We start from the raw sequence: 21845 nt of genomic DNA, 5'->3' as shown, positions 1-21845 counted from the left end.
AAGACTTGTGAGTGGATTTGGTGTGTGTGTGTGTTTGTCCCTCACCACTGTTTGTTAACCAGCGTTGGTGAGCTTGTATCCTTGGACCTTAGCAGTTTGGCAAAGGTGTCTGATAAAACAAGTACCAAGGGTCCATTCCTGCAACTAAAATTCTTCAAGGCGGTGCCTGAGCATGGCTGCAGTCTAATGACTGAAATGAATAAAAGTATTTCTGACTCGAAAATATATTTGAACTTCTTTGTAGATCATCATTTGATGAGACTAAATTTACTTAATAGATAGAAAAAAAAAAGAAAAGAAAAAAGTAATGTTAAAGCAAATAGCTTGATTGATTCATTTATCTCAAACTGTGTTAATCTTAAATCTGATTGCATCATTATGTATAAAGTTTTATTGCTTTGTTGTTACTAGGATTAAATCATAAAAGACATTTTAGATAGTTTAGAAAGTTAAAAAAACAAGTTTGAAAATGTTACTATCTCCTGTCAAACTGTCTAACTCATGCCGGCATGGAAAATGGACGTTAAGTGATAATAATGATGATGATGATTAATTTTTTCATTAAGATGCCATCAGGTGTGGTAATATGGCAAGAAGTCTGCTCCCCAACCACATGGTTCTAGGTTCAGTCCCACCACTTGGCACCTTGGATAAGTGTTTTCTATTATAACCCAGGGCTGACCAAAGTCTTGCGAGTGGATTTGGTTGACCGAAACTGAAAGGATCCTGTCTTTGTGTTTATGCCTGTCTGCACTCATCACTTAACAGCTGGTGTTGGTTTGTTTGCGTACCTGTAACTTCAGCTAAAAAAAAAAGACTGATAGAATAAGTACCCATCTTTAAAAAAAGCATATATACTGAAGGTCAATTTATTTGACTAGAAACCCTTTAAGGTGGATTACATTTGAGTAATATGATTGTTAAAGGGTTATCAGCCCACTCTGTTGTAAACATTGGGAATCAGGTATCCAGTTTTATTAACTTCCCACTAGTTTGAGTCCTTATAAAGGGTCAAGGGTACTACCTATCCTCTTAACTCCACCAAAAAATCACAAAGGCATTGCCTCCTTTAATGATCATTGTTAATGAAACAAAGAATTGCACATTATTTACATTAGACAACTATTTGTCCTCATCTTGTTTGTTGTTTACATGTTTCAGCTGATATACCCTCCAGCCTTCATCAGGTGTCTTGGGGAAATTTCGAACCTGGGTTCCCATTCCTAAGGTACTTTTCGATGTTATTATCATTACTATTATTATTATTCAGGTCACTGCTTGGAATCGCACTCGGAATCTTGGGGTTAGTAAGCCCATAGTCTTAACCCCAAGATTCCAAGTTCGATTCCAAGTAGTGACCTGAATAATAATAATAATAATAATAATAAAAATAATAATAATAAGACAGGAAAATACCTTAGGAATGGGAACCCAGGTTCAGAATTTCCCCAAGACACCTGATGAAGGCTGGAGGGTATATCAGCCAAAATGTTGTGTTAACAACAAGCAAGATGAGGATAAATATCCGTCAAATGTAAATAATGTAAATAATTTCCTCATCTCTTAAATATAGAATTGTAGAAAGAATTGCATTGCAAAGAATTGGGAGGGGATCTTAATATTTTGGGATACTTGTGTTTTTAAAACTATTGATTTTCTGTTTTACTGTTGTGTTAATCTGAAAGCTTCAGTTGCAGTTTTCATGAAATAACAATAATTTCATTTAATGAAAGCACATCTCTACATATAAAACAGATTTCAGGATCAATAAATGTGAGGCAGTGGACCTTTTTAACTGACTCCCAGAGGGCAGCAATCAGATAATCATTTTGGGCATTAAATTAGAATTTTCAATCAGATATACAGAACCCACCACCACCACAAAAACCCCCTCTATTGTGTTGATATTTATCTATATGTTGAGAGAGAGAGAGAGAGAGAGAGAGAATGTGTTTTTATGGTGTTACCTGTGAAAACGTTATGTGCTCAGTATGAGTGTGTGTGAAGGTGTGTACAGTCTAAATATATATGTGTTTATAGTTGCATACCTGTGCCCACACTAGCGTTTGAGTGGATAACAATCTAAATGGTTGGTAAATGTGTAGAGAAAATATAGTGGTAATGGTTTATTCACCCCCCCACAAACACCCCCCCACATCGATAATAACCTAACTCCTCAGATCAGTTCTGATGTAGGTGTTGTATTGCATCACTGGGCTTGACAAATGTCACAATAGCATATCACCTCAATCGCTCCAGCTGTGAAGAATGCAATTCAAGATTTCCTAAATCTGTCAGGAATAGATGCCTAATTGTCTGGGACTGTCACTTGTGATAGACTAACATGTTTCCAAAATCTCGAAGTAAGCGTTGATCCTAAAAGATTTTTGTGAGGTTTCGGAAACATTTAGACTTTTGTGTCAGATGCATTTAGTTTCCGTAAATCCATGTTTGTGCTAATCTTTTGTGTGTATATATGCAACTATAGGATTAAACTTATATCCTGGTTCCATAAAAGTGGCTTAGTGTGACTTGGTAATCCTCAGTGGGTAACAGTCGTACCACTTCCTCTTGCTCATATCACATGGTATGACAAGTTGGCTTGACCAATATTTTCTCTTTCCACACCCTTTGCACTGAAAGGTGTAATGAATTATAGAGAAAACATTAAAACATTAGCCTTATTTTCCTCCCTAGTCTCACTCTGAGTCACTCTACACCAACCTGATAAATCCATTAAATGTTGCCTGGGTGACAAACTAACAATGCTTGTAAAGTTAGATGTATAGCTTTTTGGAAGGATCTTGTCATGACTACTAGAATTGATGTAATATTCTTTTCTACTCTAGGCACAAGGCCCGAGATTTTGTGGGAGGGGGCCAGTCGATTATATCGACCCCAGTATGCAACTGGTACTTAATTTATTGACCCCGAAAAGATGAAAGTTGACTTCAGTGGAATTTGAACTCAGAATGTAAAGACAGATGAAATACCGCTAAACATTTTGTCCAGCGTGCTAATGTTTCTGCCAGCTCACTGCCTTAGAATAGCTGTAATATTGCACCTGTGAAAGGATCCATTATTGGTGGAGAAGGAAGTCCCACAGTGAGGGATTGTATGCAGTGTGTGGTTTTCGAATCACAAACAAGGCAAGTATTTGTGATGAGTAATACAGAAATAACCTCAGGATGTAACATTGTACTGTTTTAGAGTTGAGAATAGTGGAGTCTGCTGTAGTAGAATGATATTACTGTTGTGGATTCATTTGGCTGCTGTTTTTATTTTCCCAAACTCCCTGTTGTGGAAGTATTAAAGGTAAAGTTTAATCAAACTGAGATTGGAGATCTACACAAAGTATTACACTAATTGTAATACTTTTTGTTTGATAATTATGTCAACTCAGTCTTTTGAAGCATAACCATACGGAATCATCTGGCAAAACCTTACAGCAAAGTATGAGATTGTGTGGAGTTCATGCCTTTCTCAAAGTGGTGGGGTGTCAGTTAAGTGGAATGGCACGAAAAAGCTGATTCTTAAAAAACAAAGAAAAGTCCTGATGTCTCTTAACATGTGATATTACTTTTCTGATAAAAGGCACATCTTTTGGTTAGTGGCATTGGCATTTGAATCTATCCGTAGAAGAAAATCAATTTGCTGGATCAAAAATCTGCTTCTTTCTGAGATTCTTCAAGCTCTGTGTGTTGCTGTCATGTTGTACCTTCTCTTGGCCAGTTTTATCGATAATACTAAGTGATGAAGGTCCCTGTGGTAGGGGAAAGCTTGGCAAGACATGCGAAGATACTGTTGGTTCTCGAGGTGTGTTACCTTAAATACGAGATGCCACTGATTATGATAATTTAACATACTGCAGGACTATTTGAGTAAAAATAGACATGAAAATTATGATGCAGTCTCTTCCCCAAATAGCTTGCTCTCACTCATCCTTAGCATTAACTTGTTGAACTCAACCTTTTTCCTTTTCACATTACTCATACCGTTACCTTCCTACATTAAGAACTGGTGTCCTGTCAAATACCTGTCTTAGTATGCTGACCTTGAAATTCAATAGCCATGACCAATTTAATTCATTTCCCTTTTTTTTATCTGGACAATTAGCATTGTTTTTCCTATTTGCATACAACAGCAGCAGCAACAATAACCTCATTTTAATGTCCACCTTTCCAACCTCGCAAGGTTCAGACAAAATTTGTTGAGATGGATATTTACTATGGCTGGACGCCATTCCCGTTGCCAATCCTCTATTTTTTTTCAAATGAGATAGTATTTCTCCATGACCATTTCCAATGTTCTGTGAAAACATGTCTGAAGAACAATGCTTGCATGTTGAAAACATTAACTTGGCAGTGTCTCTCTCACAGGATATGACAGCAAGGGGAAAGTAACACACATGTGCACGCATGCATGCATGCGTGCACACACACACATGATGGGCTTCTTTCTATTTCTCTCTATCAAGTCTACTCCTGTTTGGTTGCCTGGTAGAAGACACTTGCCCAAAGTGGCATGCTTGTGCTTATCCATGTTTGCTCCTATATAATAACTCTAATAGTAATATAGACCAATACGGGAGATTCTGTGTGGTCACCTGGTCTGCTAGAAATAGCAATGAAATCTTTCTGAACTCATAACCTACTGACTTTAAAAAGGAATGACTCATTAGACGGATGGAATTGATCATTGGCCAGAATGGTCAAAGCCTGAACACATTTGATGATGAGCCTACTTGTTCGGGGATGACCAAAGGCTTCATAATAACACTGAAAACTATTATGGCTCTGCTCGATTGGTCAGCTCCTTGAAAATCCTGCAAAAATTTGGTGGACAGAAGCTGTGCAGCAACACATAGCATATGCACATTGATGTCTGTTTTATGTTTTACCAGTGTTACCAAAAAGCATATTGTAATGATACAGTTCAATAAAACAAACACCTGACTGAAATGAGTAACGGGGATGATCTGATTGACCAACCCTTGAAGCCGGTGCCCTGGCAAGGCTACATTAAAGCATAAAAAAACATTGCTATTATTATTGAGTTGTTTCACACAGAACATTGCTCTGCTTCACTCTGCCTCACTGAAATTGTGCCTGCTTCTTCTACTTCATGAATACACAATTGGCTGCAGTTGTTAGCAGCAACATCAGTGAAGCGTGCACTAATTTTCAAATATTAAACATTTACAGATGCTGCAAGCCATTGCCATTCTGGCATGGATGGAAAGATTATAATATAGCAATGTGCATGGATATAATGAAATGTCTGTGTGTGCATGCACACATACACAGTTTTCATGTATATGCAAATCTTTACACACTAGCACATGTGTCTATGTAACATATGTATGAGTGTGTATACATGAATTTGTGAATGTGTATACACACACAAAAACATGTGAAAGCATTTTTCAAATCTTAAAGGTGCTGTTTATTCGTTAGACATTTTTTATGTCTCCATTTAGTCAAAGACAAATCTGTAATTTTTTTTTTGTTTTTAGATATATACTTTTGTGTAATTTTAAATCAAAAAGCATTTTGTTGATTCATTTATAAATATTCCCAGGCATATTTTTTTCTCCTTTCTAATGTTTTCTTCATATATATTTTAATATTTATATGGCATTTCAACAGAATGGTTTTGTTTCCTTGCTCCACCATGTTAAATAATTTATGTCATTATGGGTTTATTGTTATAAAATAATAATGAAACCTAGAGAACTTAGATATCATTGAATCTTCCCATTTTGTAATTTGCTCTCTATTTCATAAAGTTTTTCTAACTATTGTTACGAGAGAAAATATTATCAATGTTGTTCATATTACTGTTACAACATTCGAAATCGATTTTGTTTTCAAGTGAGAAGTCCTTGCTGTTGTCTTCGTGCTTCATCTGTTGCCCTTGTGGTGTATAAAGAAAACATTACTATATTGTTGTTATTGCTGTTGTAATTTAGTGCTGGACTAAATGCCTAATGATATATCAGGATGTCTCTTCACATTCTGAATTCAAGTTCTCTCTGGGTCAGTCTCGCCTTTTATCCCTTTTGCCACCAATAAAATAATGATCATGTACTTTGGACAGTGATTCGTGACTGAGCTATCACCAAAACCATTTTCACATCTGCTTTCCATGCTGTCATCATTTGGATGGTTAGATAAGATCCAGGTGAGCTGGCAGAATCGTTAGCACGCCGGGCGAATTGCTTAGCAGTATTTCGTCTGCCGCTGCGTTCTGAGTTCAAATTCCTCCGAGGTCGACTTTGCCTTTCATCCCTTCGGGGTCGATCAAATAAGTACCAGTTACGTACTGGAGTCGATATAATCGACTTAATCCGTTTGTCTGTCCTTGTTTGTCCTCTCTGTGTTTAGCCCCTTGTGGGTAATAAAGAAATAGGTTAGATAAGATCCAATTGGTAGGAAAACTCTCTCTTGTTCCAATGTCTCTGTTTTGGCAAGATGCCCTTCCTGATGCCAACCCACTTTACAGAGTCTCCAGGGTGCTTTTTTGCAGCCCCAGCACTAAAGTTGTTTCATTGCTCACAAGACTAAAACCCTTCTCATAAATCTGTTGCACAAAAGCTGGATGTCTTTATTATTATTATCTATCATTTATCTCTTTGTATTAGATGAAGATGAATTTCTTGCAAACTGAGTCTGTGAATCTCTTCAGCAAGTTGCATTTTGATGCATTTCTGCATTGTTATTTGCTCTGCATCTAATTTAGGACGATCACATATTGTGTTCACTATGTTGACACCAGAAAGAGGTTGAAAATATGTAAATTATTTTCTATTCATGTGTTTGCTTAACTAATCTTAGAATATTGTACATTATCATTAGATATAATTTTTCTTTTTTAATTCCTAGATATTCCATTTTATGTTCAACATACACAGCTAAATGATAGAGAAAAAAAATCTGTTAGTCAGCAGAAAAAGCAGATAAATATATGATTCAGTTGATCACGATGTATTGATTTTAGTCTTTGTTTTTTGTTGACCTGTACAATGTTCCTTTGAAAGGGGTCAAATGTGAACTCAGCTTAGCATAAGATTTCATATAATTACTAATTGCTTTTGTGAAATAGTTGTAGTAGCAGGTATCTTGTTATTGAACATATAGCACCTGTCATCTAGCACAGGCTATTGTCACTGTTTCAAATCCTAACACATCCAAAGGAATAACCAATGAAATATGATTTTTTTTTTCTTAATCGACTTCTTAAAATACTGTGTAGGTATTGAGTATCTGAAACTTGGAATTTATTTTTTGTTAAAGCGAAGCTACCATTATATCACTCAATTCCACAAGTCAATGAATTCTGAATATATATGATCATTGTGTGTGTGTGTGTGTGTATGTGTGTGTGTGTGTGTGTGTGCACTTGACAGTGTAGGTAGTAGTCAGTTGCAAAATGTGTTCATGTGTTAGTCTACTTTTAAACTATTTGAATAATTCAGAATTGACTGAACCCCGAACAAAAAAAAAAAAATGGCTTGACAATTAATAGCAATATGTTAATTTGTTTTCAGATTCTGAATTTTATCTTACTGCTGTGAGTAGCTTCTGTAGATAGCAGTTTTTAATATAGGTATAATATTGATTTTTTAGAGCCTTGGTTCCAAAGTCATTACGGATTACTAATTTTTCTGAACCAGGGGTGGTTACATTCTAAATTTAAACGAATCATCATCATCATCATCATCGTTTAGCGTCTGCTTTCCATGCTGAAATACAATTACCTATACATTAGTATTAATACTGTACTGTGCAAGATAGTAGTTAGTGTAAGGCACCAGTAAACTAGTGTGGTGGGAATATGAAGTTCATGTTCTTAAATTAATGTGGAGCATAAGAGGTTCTGGAATCTTGAGAGTGTCAGACGAATCAGACAAACTGCCTTGCAGTATTTGTTGCAGTCCTTTAAGTTCTGAATTCATTATAATACCTATTCCAAGAGTAGTGGATCAGCTGATTCGTTTGAGCAGTATTTGTTCTTATTCTTTGTTTTAAGTTCAAATCCTGACCAAAGTTGATGTAATTGACTAAGACCTCTCCCACTAAATATTTTTCTGATAACTGTAATCTTGCTTGGAAATGATTCTCACTTCTTTTTATTTGTACCTTAAACCACAGTTTGGATTTCTTAAAATAATGTGTGTTTTAGATCAGGTGTTTGATTATTTATGCTTTGTATTTAAGGAGAACCATGACTGAATATTGATAACTAGTTTTTTAATCTAATTAGGACTTTGTGTAAGGTCTCTAGTGAATTTATTTGATAATTAATATAACTGTAGACAAGGAGGCCAGCATTGTAATTGTTTGTACATAACTCCAAATATTATGAAACATTTGTAGCATTTGATCTTGGCCCAGGTTATAATAGCGTATAATTTTGGGGTTAATTTCTGTTCTATCAGTCCACTAAATTGAACAACCTTCTTGTAGATATACTGGGGATATCACATTGAATGTATTTAATTGAAAAAAAAAAAAATTTGTGACATGATTCTGTTTGACAGTGGTCCTTATCAGTTGAATTGAATCAAATAATAACATAAAAATGTTGAACATCATTAAAAACCTGATTTTATATTTTAAAATTGTATTTGATAAATATTGTTAATTTTTTTTTGTTTTAGATGATTGAATATTTATTACATTTTTTAAATTAGAATTTTTCCACGAAAATTTGTCAATAAGATTTCATTCTGTTGGTGTATTTTGAACTGTGGTTGAAATTAAATTTATCTTATTCATTGCTGAAAATTATATTCATAGTAATATACTTTGCAATGTTTTCAAACAGCCTTAATACAAGTAACTGTAGATCAATGGAACTATCCAGTGAGAGATTTTAAATACACTTCACTATTTCTAGCAAGTGCAAACTTCTGATATCCCTTGTACATAATAGCGATGATTATCTAACAATCATGATGGTATTTATCCAGTCTTGTTAATTGACATGTTTACTTTTAACGTAAATGTTTCAGCAATTTTACACTCTTTGCAGTTGTTGATTTTAGGCTCTCATCCCACTCTTTTTCTCTTTTAAGTCTCCAGTTTATATTGGCAATTTTATAAAATTTTAAGACTAACAACAGGCAAAACATTGAAAACTCTCTCGTAGTTGAACATGGTTCAGTTTTAATAGAGTAAGTTCTACAGCTCAAAAAGAAAAAAAAAAATGGTTGTACAACAGGTTTGAAGTATCTAGAAATTCAGACTTCACTTGGAATTTTAGAGAAAATGTTTTGGGTGCTAAGTGCATTTCTTCTATGAGAGACTCAATCAAATATTTAACACAGGATGAATGTAATTAATTATATAACCCAGTAATGAAGTTGGACTAAAATTGTTATTACTCTATGTAAAAACCTCTACAAATTTCATGTTTTCTTTTTACTTCACATGCAAATGCATGCACAAATTATATTTTGCATGCACACAAATACATGTTTGCTCGCAAACGTGCATTCAAATGCCCACCCACAAACATTGATATTTTAGCAAACATCTGGTTTCTAAGAGATCATTTTTAACTGGTCGTTGAGGACTAAAAATATTATTTATAACTTGGTGTGTAAAGGATTAAGAGAATGAGTCATGTTCTAAAAATTCAGAGTTATAAAGACTATGTCTAAAATGAAGTTTCATATGTTGTTGGGGGTCTTTGTACACTCTGTATTCTCTTCTCTTGTGTCTAAATACCCTTGGAGAAAATGAGATCATCACAATTTTCTCTTTTTAGGGGGAACCCTCCCCCACCAAAAAAAACAAACAAACAAAAGAACAGGCTTCATGTTATCATTTAAAGCATGGATTAGCAACTTTTTTTGTTGAAGCCCACTTTAAATTTTTTTATATTTTCTTAGTATCACGTATATATATTTTACAATATACACCTTGGGTAAGTGCCTTCTATTATGCCCTTGGGCCAACCCAAACCTTGTGAGTGGATTTGGTAGACAGAAATTGAAAGAAGCCTGTTCTGTGTGTGTGTGTGTGTGTGTGTGTTTCCTTCTCTTGACCTTATTTAATGATTGTAAATGATGTTCATTTCCTGTCTTCCATAGTGAAATATGACCATACTTTGAAGTTGGTGAGGGTGGAAAACAGGAAGGGCATCCAGCTGTAGAAAGTGTTCAACAAATTCTGTCTGACCCATGCAAGCATGGAAAAGTGGACATTAGATGATGTGAAAATATCCTCATCCAATTTCCATCACTGGCAATGCTTGTGTCAATAATAATTAAGATTGTAAAACAAAAAGCTAAAACCCATCAGTTGTTTCTATTAGCCCACAACTATTAAATTTAACAAACTTTTGTAAAATGTCATTTGGCAAGTGGGGGAATCATTAAGGCCCCCAAGAATACCTCAGCGAGCCAGCCACTGATGCTTTACTCCTCGTTTAAAGAGATAGTTGATTTAACCCTCCAGCATTCAGATTACTCTGTTAAATGTTCTGCTTATTTATTTACATTGCTTGGAATTCATCCTGCATTATCTTGTATCCTTGAGATTTCGATGATGTGACATTTTTTTGTTTTTTTAGAATGACATTGTAGGGTAGGTGTGAGAAGCAGGAGCCGGTCAGTTTGAACCTTTACCAGGAAGAATATTTTGGCCGGATATGGCTGCTTTAAATACTGAAAGGCTGAAGATATTTTTGTTAAACAAACTCACCACATACAAGAATGTCATTGTTGTTTAGCCACAGGTCAACCTTTACAAAGAAAACTTAGTCATTTTAGTCTAAGCTAAGAAACATTCCAGCCACACCTATCCTGGTCAAATGTATTCCAGGCATAACTAATCAATCACTTTTAAGATTGTTATGTGTGTGTGATTCAAGATTGGTTTGGCTGTTATTTCTCATTGACCTGTATGTTCCTATATTTGATGCTGGTAAATGTTGGCTGAACTAATCATCAAATAGATTCCTTTGTCTCAGAGAAGTGAGATTATAAGAGATAGAGAAAAACAGGATATGTTTAAGAAAGGTAATTTTTACTTTTAAAATAAATTTAAAAAAAATATTTTTATCAGATTTTAAACAATGGATGTTAGGATGTAGAAGTGTTAGTCTTGATGACCTTTTGATATTGATTTAAATTATTCGACATTTAACTGGAAGATGTGACGACTCTTCAAACTGTTTTTATAGAGTTTGAGTACATTTTGTGTTAGTTATTAAAAATAATGTTCTTGCTTTGAGGACCAAGACTACAAGTTTATCATTGTAATTAAGTAGTAGAACAAGTCAGTGTATGGGCAGAGTTGTTAGTGCATTGGGTCATTGGACAGAATGCCTTGCAGTATTTAATCCCGATCTCTGCATTCTGAGTTCAAATCATGCCAAGGCTGATTTGCCTTTCATTCTTATGGGTTTTTAGGGGTTGGGAAATAAAGTACTTAAGTGCTGGGGTTGATTTCTTTCTCTCTTGGCGGGACCCATTAACTCTTTCACGATAAGGAATGTACCTCGTTAGCAATCATATATTGATTGAACTACTTACTTTGGGTCAGACAAACTCTCATAATGTGTTTCATTTATAAAATCGTTTCCTAAGTAGTTAATTGCTATTTAGCCCTAGGTCTTCTTTGGTCAGTGCTATTCTAACTGAACACCAAACTCTTCTTTTATCTATTTCCAAATATAGTGTGTCAAGAACTGCATTAATCAAGTGTGTTCTTCATTTTTGCTGATGGTATATTGTTTTATGGAGATTTGGCTGTTATTACTAGCAGGTTGAGTGATTATATACAGGTTGCCTAGTTGGTTGTAGATGTTCTTGTGACCCTATGATGAAAAATGTCTCATCTGTGATCCCTGAATTTTCCTTTCAGACAGACCATATTCAAGATTTTGTTATGCATGTCCTTCATTTTTTTCTAAAATATAGGGAATGATTTGAGAGGGATTTTGGTTACTGTTTATAGCAACTTGAGTCACCATGTAGAAGTTCCATCTGTGAATTCCACATGGAATCTGTAAACTGATACCACTTACATTTACTAAGAATTTTTTTTTAGCAAATGTTTCAAAACAAATTCCAAAAATGTAAAAGTATCAAACTGCATCACTGCAGATACTTGAAACGCTGTCAGTTCATCAAATATGACTCTCTCTCTCTTTTCTCTAAATATGTTTCTCTTCAAATTTTTTACGTAAATATCAACTTCATTTAAATTATGACAAATTGCAGTCAGTTGACAAAATATGAGGGTGAGTCAAGAAGTAATGCCATTTTGTTTAGGTCGGGTATAATTACCAACACAGGAACATGTATCATACATCAAAATGAAGCTGGTTCTCTGTGGATCACATCCCTACTTTTCAGCATAGTTACCGTTTCTCTCAATAGCAATGTTCCACCTTCGAATGAGAGCATGTATCCCTGCTTGTTAAAATTCTGTTGACTGTTCTTTGAGCCACTTCTTCACTACAGTTTTCACTTCCTTGTCACTGGAATAATGTTTGCCTCTCAAACTCGCTTTCATGGGGCCAAAGAGATGATAGTTAAGTGATGAGGAAGTGAAAACTGTAGTGAAGAAGTGGCTCAAAGAGCAGTCAACAGAATTTTATGGGGGCAGGGATACATGCTCTCATTTGAAGGTGGAACATTGCTATTGAGAGAAACGGTGACTATGTTGAGAAGTAGGGATGTGATCCACAGAGGACCAGCTTCATTTTGATGTATGATACATGTTCCTGTGTTGGTAGTTATACTCGTCCTAAACAAAATGGCATTACTTCTTGACTCACCCTCGTAGTTTTTGTTTTTTTTAATAAATGGATGGATGTATTAATGAGAAGTGTTACTAGCTGGATAATTTTTGCATCCAATTCTAAATTTATTTTCCAAAACTGTTAGTAAAATATAATATTATCCAAAATTCACTGAGAAAAGCCTAGTTGAACTTGCTTCTCTTACCACCAGAAACTGTTATCAACCACATACACACACCCTCCCTCCCTGGTGATCAGCTATGATAGGGGAGACTATCCTTTTTAGGTTAAGTTAATTTGATAATTTGAGGTAGGTTTAGAATCAAACGTTTTCTGAAGTCAGACAATTGTTTTATAGAAAAAACAGTTGATGGTTTATAAAGCATTTCTTTTTCTCTTTTTGATCAGCAGTAAACTGCAACGAGAGAAAGAGAGAGGAATTTCTTACACATACACATCTGGTTATAAGAATCAAAGCTTTTGATTTTATTGCCAACATTTTCAAGTAATCTTTTGCACAATTTCTAGAATCACTATGGAAATGAAGAAATGCCTCTAGCCCCAGAGATATAGTAGATATATGGTGATGGTGCCAGATGGCAAGGATAGTAGTGATAAGTGTCTCAGAAGCTTATGTTTGTGCTTGGCGCCAAGTTGGTTGAAGCCATTTATCATCACAGATAATGTTGTCAAACACTCATTGTTATCAAAATTGTTGGGTACCAAACTTTACTTAAAATTAATTAAAAATCATCCAATTATTAGAATCAAAGTTCTAAATATTGATATTAAATTTTCCTAGTAAAATTGGTTTGCAATCATTATAATTACTATGGAGATCAAAATAAAGCAGTGCATGTTATGGAGACACCCACGTACATGGTGGGTGGGTGTATGGTGGTTGGAGTGAAGGGTTCAGTGCTGGAGTGGGGTTCAGTGCTGGAGTGGGGTACAGTGCTGGAGTGGGGTACAGTGCTGGAGTGGGGGGTATAGTGCTGGAGTGGGGAGTATAGTGCTGGAGTGGGGGGTATAGTGCTGGAGTGGGGGGTATAGTGCTGGAGTGGGGGGTATAGTGCTGGAGTGGGGGGTATAGTGCTGGAGTGGGGGGTATAGTGCTGGAGTGGGGGGTTCAGTGCTGGAGTGAAGGGTACAGTGCTGGAGTGAAGGGTACAGTGCTGGAGTGGGGTACAGTGCTGGAGTGGGGTTCAGTGCTGGAGTGGGGTTCAGTGCTGGAGTGGGGTTCAGTGCTGGAGTGAAGGGTACAGTACTGGAGTGAAGGGTACAGTGCTGGAGTGAAGGGTACAGTGCTGGAGTGAAGGTACAGTGCTGGAGTGAAGGGTTCAGTGCTGGAGTGAAGGGTTCAGTGCTGGAGTGAAGGGTACAGTGCTGGAGTGGAGCTCAGTGCTGGAGTGAAGGGTACAGTGCTGGAGTGAAGGGTACAGTGCTGGAGTGGGGTACAGTGCTGGAGTGGGGTACAGTGCTGGAGTGGGGTTCAGTGCTGGAGTGAAGGGTACAGTGCTGGAGTGGGGTTCAGTGCTGGAGTGGGGTTCAGTGCTGGAGTGAAGGGTACAGTGCTGGAGTGGGGTACAGTGCTGGAGTGGGGTTCAGTGCTGGAGTGAAGGGTACAGTGCTGGAGTGAAGGGTACAGTGCTGGAGTGAAGGGTACAGTGCTGGAGTGGGGTACAGTGCTGGAGTGGGGTTCAGTGCTGGAGTGGGGTTCAGTGCTGGAGTGGGGTTCAGTGTGTTCTGTTGAGTTAGTGGAGTTGGTAGTATTGATGCATGTGTATGTATATATGTTTTGTGTATGTATATTTATATATTTATATATATATATTATATATATATATATATATATATAATATATATATATTATATATATATATATTTATATATATATAATTGAATGTGCATGTATGTATGTATAAGTATGAGCACACACACACAGCTGAAATTTATAGAAAAACAAAAGACGGAAGCAGGTGTATGAACAACAAGCAAGTATATTAGTTTGACGCTTGAGAAAAATGATAATGTCTTTTACGTTTTGAGCCTACGCTCTTCAGCAGAAAGGAACAAGAGGAAATAAACAGAGAGAGAATGAAAAAAACATTAAGAGTTCAGCATGGCAAATCATATATATATATTCTTTTGTTTCAGTCATTTGACTGTGGCCATACTGGAGCACTACCTTTAGTTGAGCAAATCAACTCCAGGACTTATTCTTTGTAAGCCCAATACTTATTCTATTGGTCTCTTTTTACATGCCACTGGCACGGAAGCCAGTCAGCTGCTCTGGCAACGATCACGCTTGGATGGTGCTCTTAGTGCTTCATTGGTACAGGTGCCAGTCATCGAATTTGATTTGATTTTGATTGCCTCAACAGATCTTTGCAAGCAGAGTTTAGTGTCCAATGAAGGAAAGATACAAATAATCGGGCTTGTTACACCCCTGACATATACCACGGGTTATGGTCTCACTTGGCTTGCTGGGTCTTCTCGAGCACAGCATATTTCCAAAGGTCTCGGTCACTAGTCATTGCTTTGGTGAGCCCTAATGCTTGAAGATCTTGCTTCACTACCTCATCCCAGGTCTTCCTGGGTCTACCTCTTCCACAGGTTCCCTCAATTGCTAGGGTGTGGCACTTTTTCACACAGCTATCCCCATCCATTCTTGCCACATGACCATACCAGCACAGTTGTCTCTCTTGGACACCACATCTGATGCTTCTTAGGTCCAACTTTTCTCTCAAGGTACTTACACACTGTTGAGTGTACACGCTACACATCCATTACACATCCAGCAGATCATACTGGCTTCATTTCTTGCAAGCTTATGCATGTCCTCAGCAGTCACGGTCCATGTTTCACTGCAATGTAGCATGGCTGTTCATACACATGCGTCATACAATCTACCTTTTACTCTGAGCGAGAGGCCCTTTGTCACCAGCAGAGGTAAGAGCTCTCTGAACTTTGCCCAGGCTATTCTTATTCTACCAGCTACACTTTCAGTACACCCACCCCTGCTACTGACTTGGTCACCTAGGTAACGGAAGCTATCAACTACTTCTAGTCTTTCTTCATGGAATGTGGTGGAAGTTGTTCTCTGCACATTTTCAGTGTTTATTGCTCCTGAGCATCTGCCACATACAAAAACTATCTTCTCAGTTAGCCTTCCTTTGATATTGCTGCACCTCTTATGTGTCCATAGCTCAAACTTGGTGCATCTTATAGAGTTTCTACCTACGCCTTTTCTACAGATCGAGCAAGGCCATCTGCCTGAAGAGATTTGTGGTTTGTCTGCCTTCCTACTTATTAGGACTTTGGTTTTAGCTTGGTTAACTCTAAGGCCCTTCGATTCTAATCCTTGCTTCCACACCTGAAACTTCTCCTCTAGTTCTGATAGTGACTCAGCAATTAGAGCAAGGTTGTCAGCATAGAGGACCTTGCTCTAAATCAATATTGATAATTTTAAGATAGAAAGTTTGTATCATAGAATCAATGGCAAATCTCAGGCAGGTTGGTATTGAAAGGGTTAACTTTGCTCGAGAAACTATATTGCTATGTTTGATTCAATAGGTCTGGCTCACCACTATTACCAGTCCTGCATCAACGTTGCAAGTTCTCTGTGGTAACATCAGATATCAAGATGTACTTTTACTCAACATGCAAGTTTATAAATTTGTAAAAGAAAAAAAAAGATAACTTATCCATTCCAACATAGAGTAGCGTTTGTAAGGAAAGAAAATCAAAAACAACACAACCACTTAAGGCCACCTGTTTTTCAACCGTTTTCAAATGATGTTCTTCATTGACTATAGTGAGATTAATCAATGATATTTCTGTTTAGAAAAAGTGTTTGTTGTCAAACTTTGACCAGAATAGAATCGTAGCACTTAACATTAGCTTGTCAGTTTTACAAGTCTCATACAGAACTTTAAAATGTCAGACTCCATGCATAACGAAATAATAAGATATAAATGAAGATGATCTTTGTTAAAGAGTGAATGGGTGTTTGTTTATTTACTGCACCATGTATCTTACGGATATGTGTTTTTGCAGTATTAGAATGTCTTATATAAAAACTCTAAAACTATTGTAGTGTGTGACTTCAGACCAATGGTTTTCAACTTTTTTAATATTTGGGCCAAATCAGGGAGCTACACTAAAAAAAAAAAAGTAAAACCAGTCAAAATAAAGCAAAATTTATATTTATAAAGAGAAGACTGTCAGGGGCCTGCTGGAATAATACCTGGGGTCACATGCATCCCTGGGAGCTGCAGTTGAGAATTGCTTTTCTGGACTCTTGGCAAACCTCATGCAGTGAGTGTCTTAATGACACTCCCTGCAGTTCTTATAACATGTGACAGTAATTAGTTAAATAATTTTAGGGATTCAGTTTTCAGGAGGTTATTATTTTTCTTTTTTATTCTGAGTGAAAGTAATTTTAATGAGCTCTTTTTGCTTTTATCTAATTTATAGCTGTTTAGATCCATGTAGATCTGAACTTCCAGAATTGTGATCAGACATTCCAGCTATGGTCATTCCATCTTTTTGTATATCCAACACTACAATGTGTAATGTGTCCTTACTTTTTCAAGATAGTAGGGTGTAATTTTAGGTTAAAGTGGCTACTATTTCTAGCAGGTTGCATGACTACATAATTTTTCTCATATGGCTTGCTTATATTTTATTTACTAGCATTTCCACATGAAAAATTACATTGATCTTAATGTTTGAATTTTCTTTATAGTTACAAAGTTTCATGTTTTCAACTGAATTCCCCTTGAGTTTAGACAGTTTAATCTTTACTTTCTTCCATTACAGTAAGAAAACATTAACGTTATATAGAAAATATGAAATATTATCATATTTATTATTTTCATATGAATTACATTCTCTACTACAAAGAATTTGTTCTTTAGACATTAAACCTCTGCAGCATACAGAGAGAAATTAACACACTGAAGTTTTGTAATATGTTCTTGGAAATGTCTAACTCCTCATAACACTGAGAACTTCCAGTTGTTAAATCTGGTTATTACCCGTCTGTCTCTTATTATATTTTTATTTCATAACACATTTCTCTTTCGTGTTTGTCCTTATTTTCTTTGTGTTGTTTCAATGGATTTTGCATTAAATTTCTGAAACTAAATTGGTCCATAACCTTCAGTATAGGCATAGGTATTTAAGATAAGTAAGTTGTTAATTTAGTAGCAAGGTAGATTGTTGTTTCTCTCTTTTCAGTTAAGCTACAAGACAAACACTGGAAACACTTAATGAAAATATTTTATAAACAATCTCAGTTATTAATATAATTATTTTGTGGATGCTTTTCAATTTTGCAAAATATATTTTAATTTAACCATTTTAAAATTAATTTGATGAAAGTCTAAAATAATTCATGACAAAAATAATTGTTTTTAATTTTATTTTGTAGGTTCTTTTTCCTTTTCTGTTTTGAGTGGCAAAATAATGTTCCGTGATGTGCATTTGGTAACAGAAGATTTTTCAGTCAGAGTGCAATATGGATGGGCCATTTTCAGATGGTGGCGGCCTTATGTTCATAGAGAAATCAATGAAGGTAAGTTCTGTCTTTTAGTGTTTTTGAAATTATTTCATTTTGTTCCAGTTATCTTATATTGCTGTATACAAAGAATGGTTTGCTTAGTTCTAACTTTGGATTAGATTGGAAAGTTGGAAATTAGTGCTTGACAAGAAACAGATGAATTGGAAGTTTCATTGTAAGTGGTGTTTGTGTGTTTGGAGTAAATGGTAGCATGTAGTGTTTGGTGTAAGGATGAGAGAGAGACAGTAAGAAATGTGGTGGGTGATGAAGGGCAGGTGAAAGATATGTGCAGTGACTTGGGTTAAATAGGGAAAGGTTTGCAGTCATCAAGTTTGAGCTTTAGTAATCAGGGGTGAACTGCAAGGAGACAATACCATCAGCAAGTCTATTATTTGCAACCAGTGAAAACGGGGTGGGGGATATGTATTCACTCACACAGACACACATGCACATACGCCCACTCACACTTTTTCTTTCTTTCACATGCACATACACAACATATATATGATGGGCTCGTTTCAGTTTCCATCTCCCCAAACCACCCACAAAGCTTGGGGTGGCCTGAGGTCATAGAAGACACTTACCCAAAGTGCCACACAATGGGACTGAACCCAAATCTTAGTTCATAAGTGAATTTCTTAACCACACAGCTATGCTTGCACCTTACAAGCACACACACACACACACACACACACACACCTACCTACCTAAAGGTAAAAACCTGTATCTACGTATAAATGCATGAACTTATTCTGTTATACTATTCAGTTTGATGTTTTAGTGAAAAGTCTGGTGGTAGTAATGTATTCATTGTAGTTATAGAAAAGGTAGTCTGAAGGAGTAATTGTTGTTTGATTAGGGTATGGCTATTTGTCAATCATAAAAACTAAAAAAAAATTTTACTCAAGAGAAGAAACAATGTACTCTAATACTTTTCCGAGTATATTTAAACATGTTATTCTTGTACTCTCTTATTTTGTTTGGTACTTGTTTTGTAATTAAGAAATATAAAAGGCAAATGAACTTGGTGTAAAGAATATAATTTGGACAGTAAGATGGTGAGCTGGCAGAAATGGTAGCACACCAGGCAAAATACTTAGCGGTATTTCGTCTGCTATTATGTTCTGAGTTTGGATTCCACTGAGGTTGACTTTGCCTTTTGTCCTTTCAGCGTCGATTAAATAAGTACCAGTTACACACTGGGGTCAATGTAATCGACTTAACCCTTCTGTCTGTTCTTGTTTGCCCCCTTTATTTTTAGCCCCTTGTGGGTAATAAAGTTGTGTCCATTGAGGATCCATATAAGATTTTAAAATTTGTGTGATGTCTAATACACAGAATATTTTAACAGTTTTGATACAATTCCTAATAATATTTAATTATAAGACTATAATGAGTTTTTTTTTAATGTTAAATGGCTGAGGATCAATCTGAGTAAGACAGGAATCTCAGGTGTCTATAGTTAAAGAATGGTTGAGAAACCCTGACCTAACACATCAATTTCCTCATGCCATAGAGTCACCAAACATAAGTGCTATTACCTTTTATGATTCCACATAATTAATTTAATGGTCTTTTGCTCCTATAGAACAGAGGTTTGCAAACTTTTTGGGCCACTGTGCCCCGCCTCAGTACCTCCACCCCTATTTTTATGTATGAATAAATATTTTATATTCTACTGATTTATATGTGCTATGAATTATTTGATATTTAATATAATATTATATTATTTGTATACAATACTATAATAATAATATAATAAATTCATAACGTCCCCGAATCCACTGCCTTCCTCCCAATGCCTCCTTTTTTTCTACTGTCCCCCACCACCCTCTTAGGCACCAGTGCCCACCTGGACCACCTCAGCGTCCTCCAGGGGGATGTAGTGCCCACTTTGGGAACCCATGCTATAGACCATTGATGACTTTCCTTCACTGTTCTCAAGTCTGGATTGTAAGATGTCCTTGTCCCGCATATAATTGGTTTTGAATTGTCATCTTTGCTTCTGTTACTTGGCTTTATTTCTTGGTAGGGGCAATGGTCCTTTGCAAAACCTTTTCTTACCTCTGGGAAGAGGTGTCCACATAATTGCCATCAACCGAATTTCATTTCCAGGAAAGCTTAAAGCATTTGTAGATGACACTTGCACTTGCCTAAGGTGCAGTGCAGTGGGATTGAACTTGGAGTCACATAGTTCTGAAGTGAACTTCTTAATCACAAAAATGCTGACTTAAAAAAAAAAAATTGTTTCAAGAAATTATTACAGAAATACAATCAATTTTCTTCCAGTAATTAAATCTAGGTTAAAATCCACTTGTGTTGACTGTATCAATATTTTCTTTCACACATTTGTTAGCAATTTATATTTTCTTTGTTGCTTTCACTATTGCATATTCATGTTCATACTTGCAATTCTGTGTTCAAACTTTACCAAAATAAATTAGACAATTCATCTCACTTGGGTCAATAAAATTAATGCTATATTTATTTTACTGACCTAATCAGATGAATGAAATTGGAATTTCCATATAAAAAAGTAACAAGCAATTGTTTTCAAACCTGAAGTCAATTTCTCATTTGGTCAATAAAATTAATACTGTATTAATTTTATTGATTAACGAGAATTTAAGGTTAGAAAACAACTGCAAGTGAATATTAAATGAAAGTTCCGGTTACTTCATTTTGTATCAATACAAAAAGCCATTTAAAAGAAAAAAAAATATATTCCAAGATCCAATAACCTCTTCCAGGAGTGTAAGTTGATTTACTGGTACTCATTTGCATGGATCCCAACCTGGGGATAAACCTTTTAATTTTTACATGTTCCATTCACTAGATTGTGGCCATGCTGGGGCACCACCTTGAAGAATTTTAGTGACCCAAATACTTATTTTTTTAAAAGTCATATCCTTATATCAGGCTTTAAAGTCATAGGGAAGTAAACACACTAACACCAGTTGTCAGGTGGTGGTGGTGGTGGTGGGGGGGAGGACAGACAGACAGACAGAGGTATGGCTGTGTGGTGAGAAATTTACTTTCCAACCACGTTTCCAGATTTAGCCCCACTGCATGGCACCTTGGGCAAGTGTTATGTGCATGTATATGTACTCACACACACACACCAGGCTTCTTTCAGTTTCTGTTTACCAAATCCACTCACAAGGCTTTGGTTAGCCTGAGGCTATAGTAGAAGACAAACTTCTTACCACACAGTCTTGGCTATATATATATATATATATATATATATATATAGCCTTGTCATTTAATGTCCACTCTCCATGCTGGCATGGATGGATTGGGTGGTTTGATGGGAGCTGGTCAGCTGAGTAGCTGCCCAGTCTCCACGTCTGGTTTGACATATTTCCTATGAGACTGGATGCCCTTCCTAACGCCAACCACTTTACACAATGTACTGGGTGCTTTTATGGGACACCAGCATGTGTACCTTTTATGTGGTACAAGCACCCACAAGCCTGCGAGATGAGGGTCACTCAGCTTAAGAGGGATGTTGGGGACATTC

General features: G+C 36.2%; 1 protein-coding gene across 13 annotated transcripts in view; it reads left to right on the top strand.

The window, feature by feature from the left end:
- Positions 1-21845, top strand: part of LOC115218343 (transmembrane protein KIAA1109 homolog) — a 275576-nt gene that overhangs the window by 52620 nt on the left and 201111 nt on the right. For all 13 annotated transcript variants that reach the window (XM_029788097.2, XM_029788096.2, XM_036508510.1 and 10 more), the window contains exon 2: positions 18197-18340. In XM_029788097.2, coding sequence (XP_029643957.1) covers positions 18197-18340 — 144 coding nt within the window. The remainder of the gene's footprint in view (positions 1-18196; positions 18341-21845) is intronic.

The sequence above is a fragment of the Octopus sinensis genome, linkage group LG13 (genome assembly GCF_006345805.1).
Source record: "Octopus sinensis linkage group LG13, ASM634580v1, whole genome shotgun sequence".
Classification (NCBI taxonomy): domain Eukaryota; kingdom Metazoa; phylum Mollusca; class Cephalopoda; order Octopoda; family Octopodidae; genus Octopus; species Octopus sinensis.
Note: the sequence above shows the minus strand (reverse complement) of the source record. Positions and strands in the feature narration are given on the sequence as shown.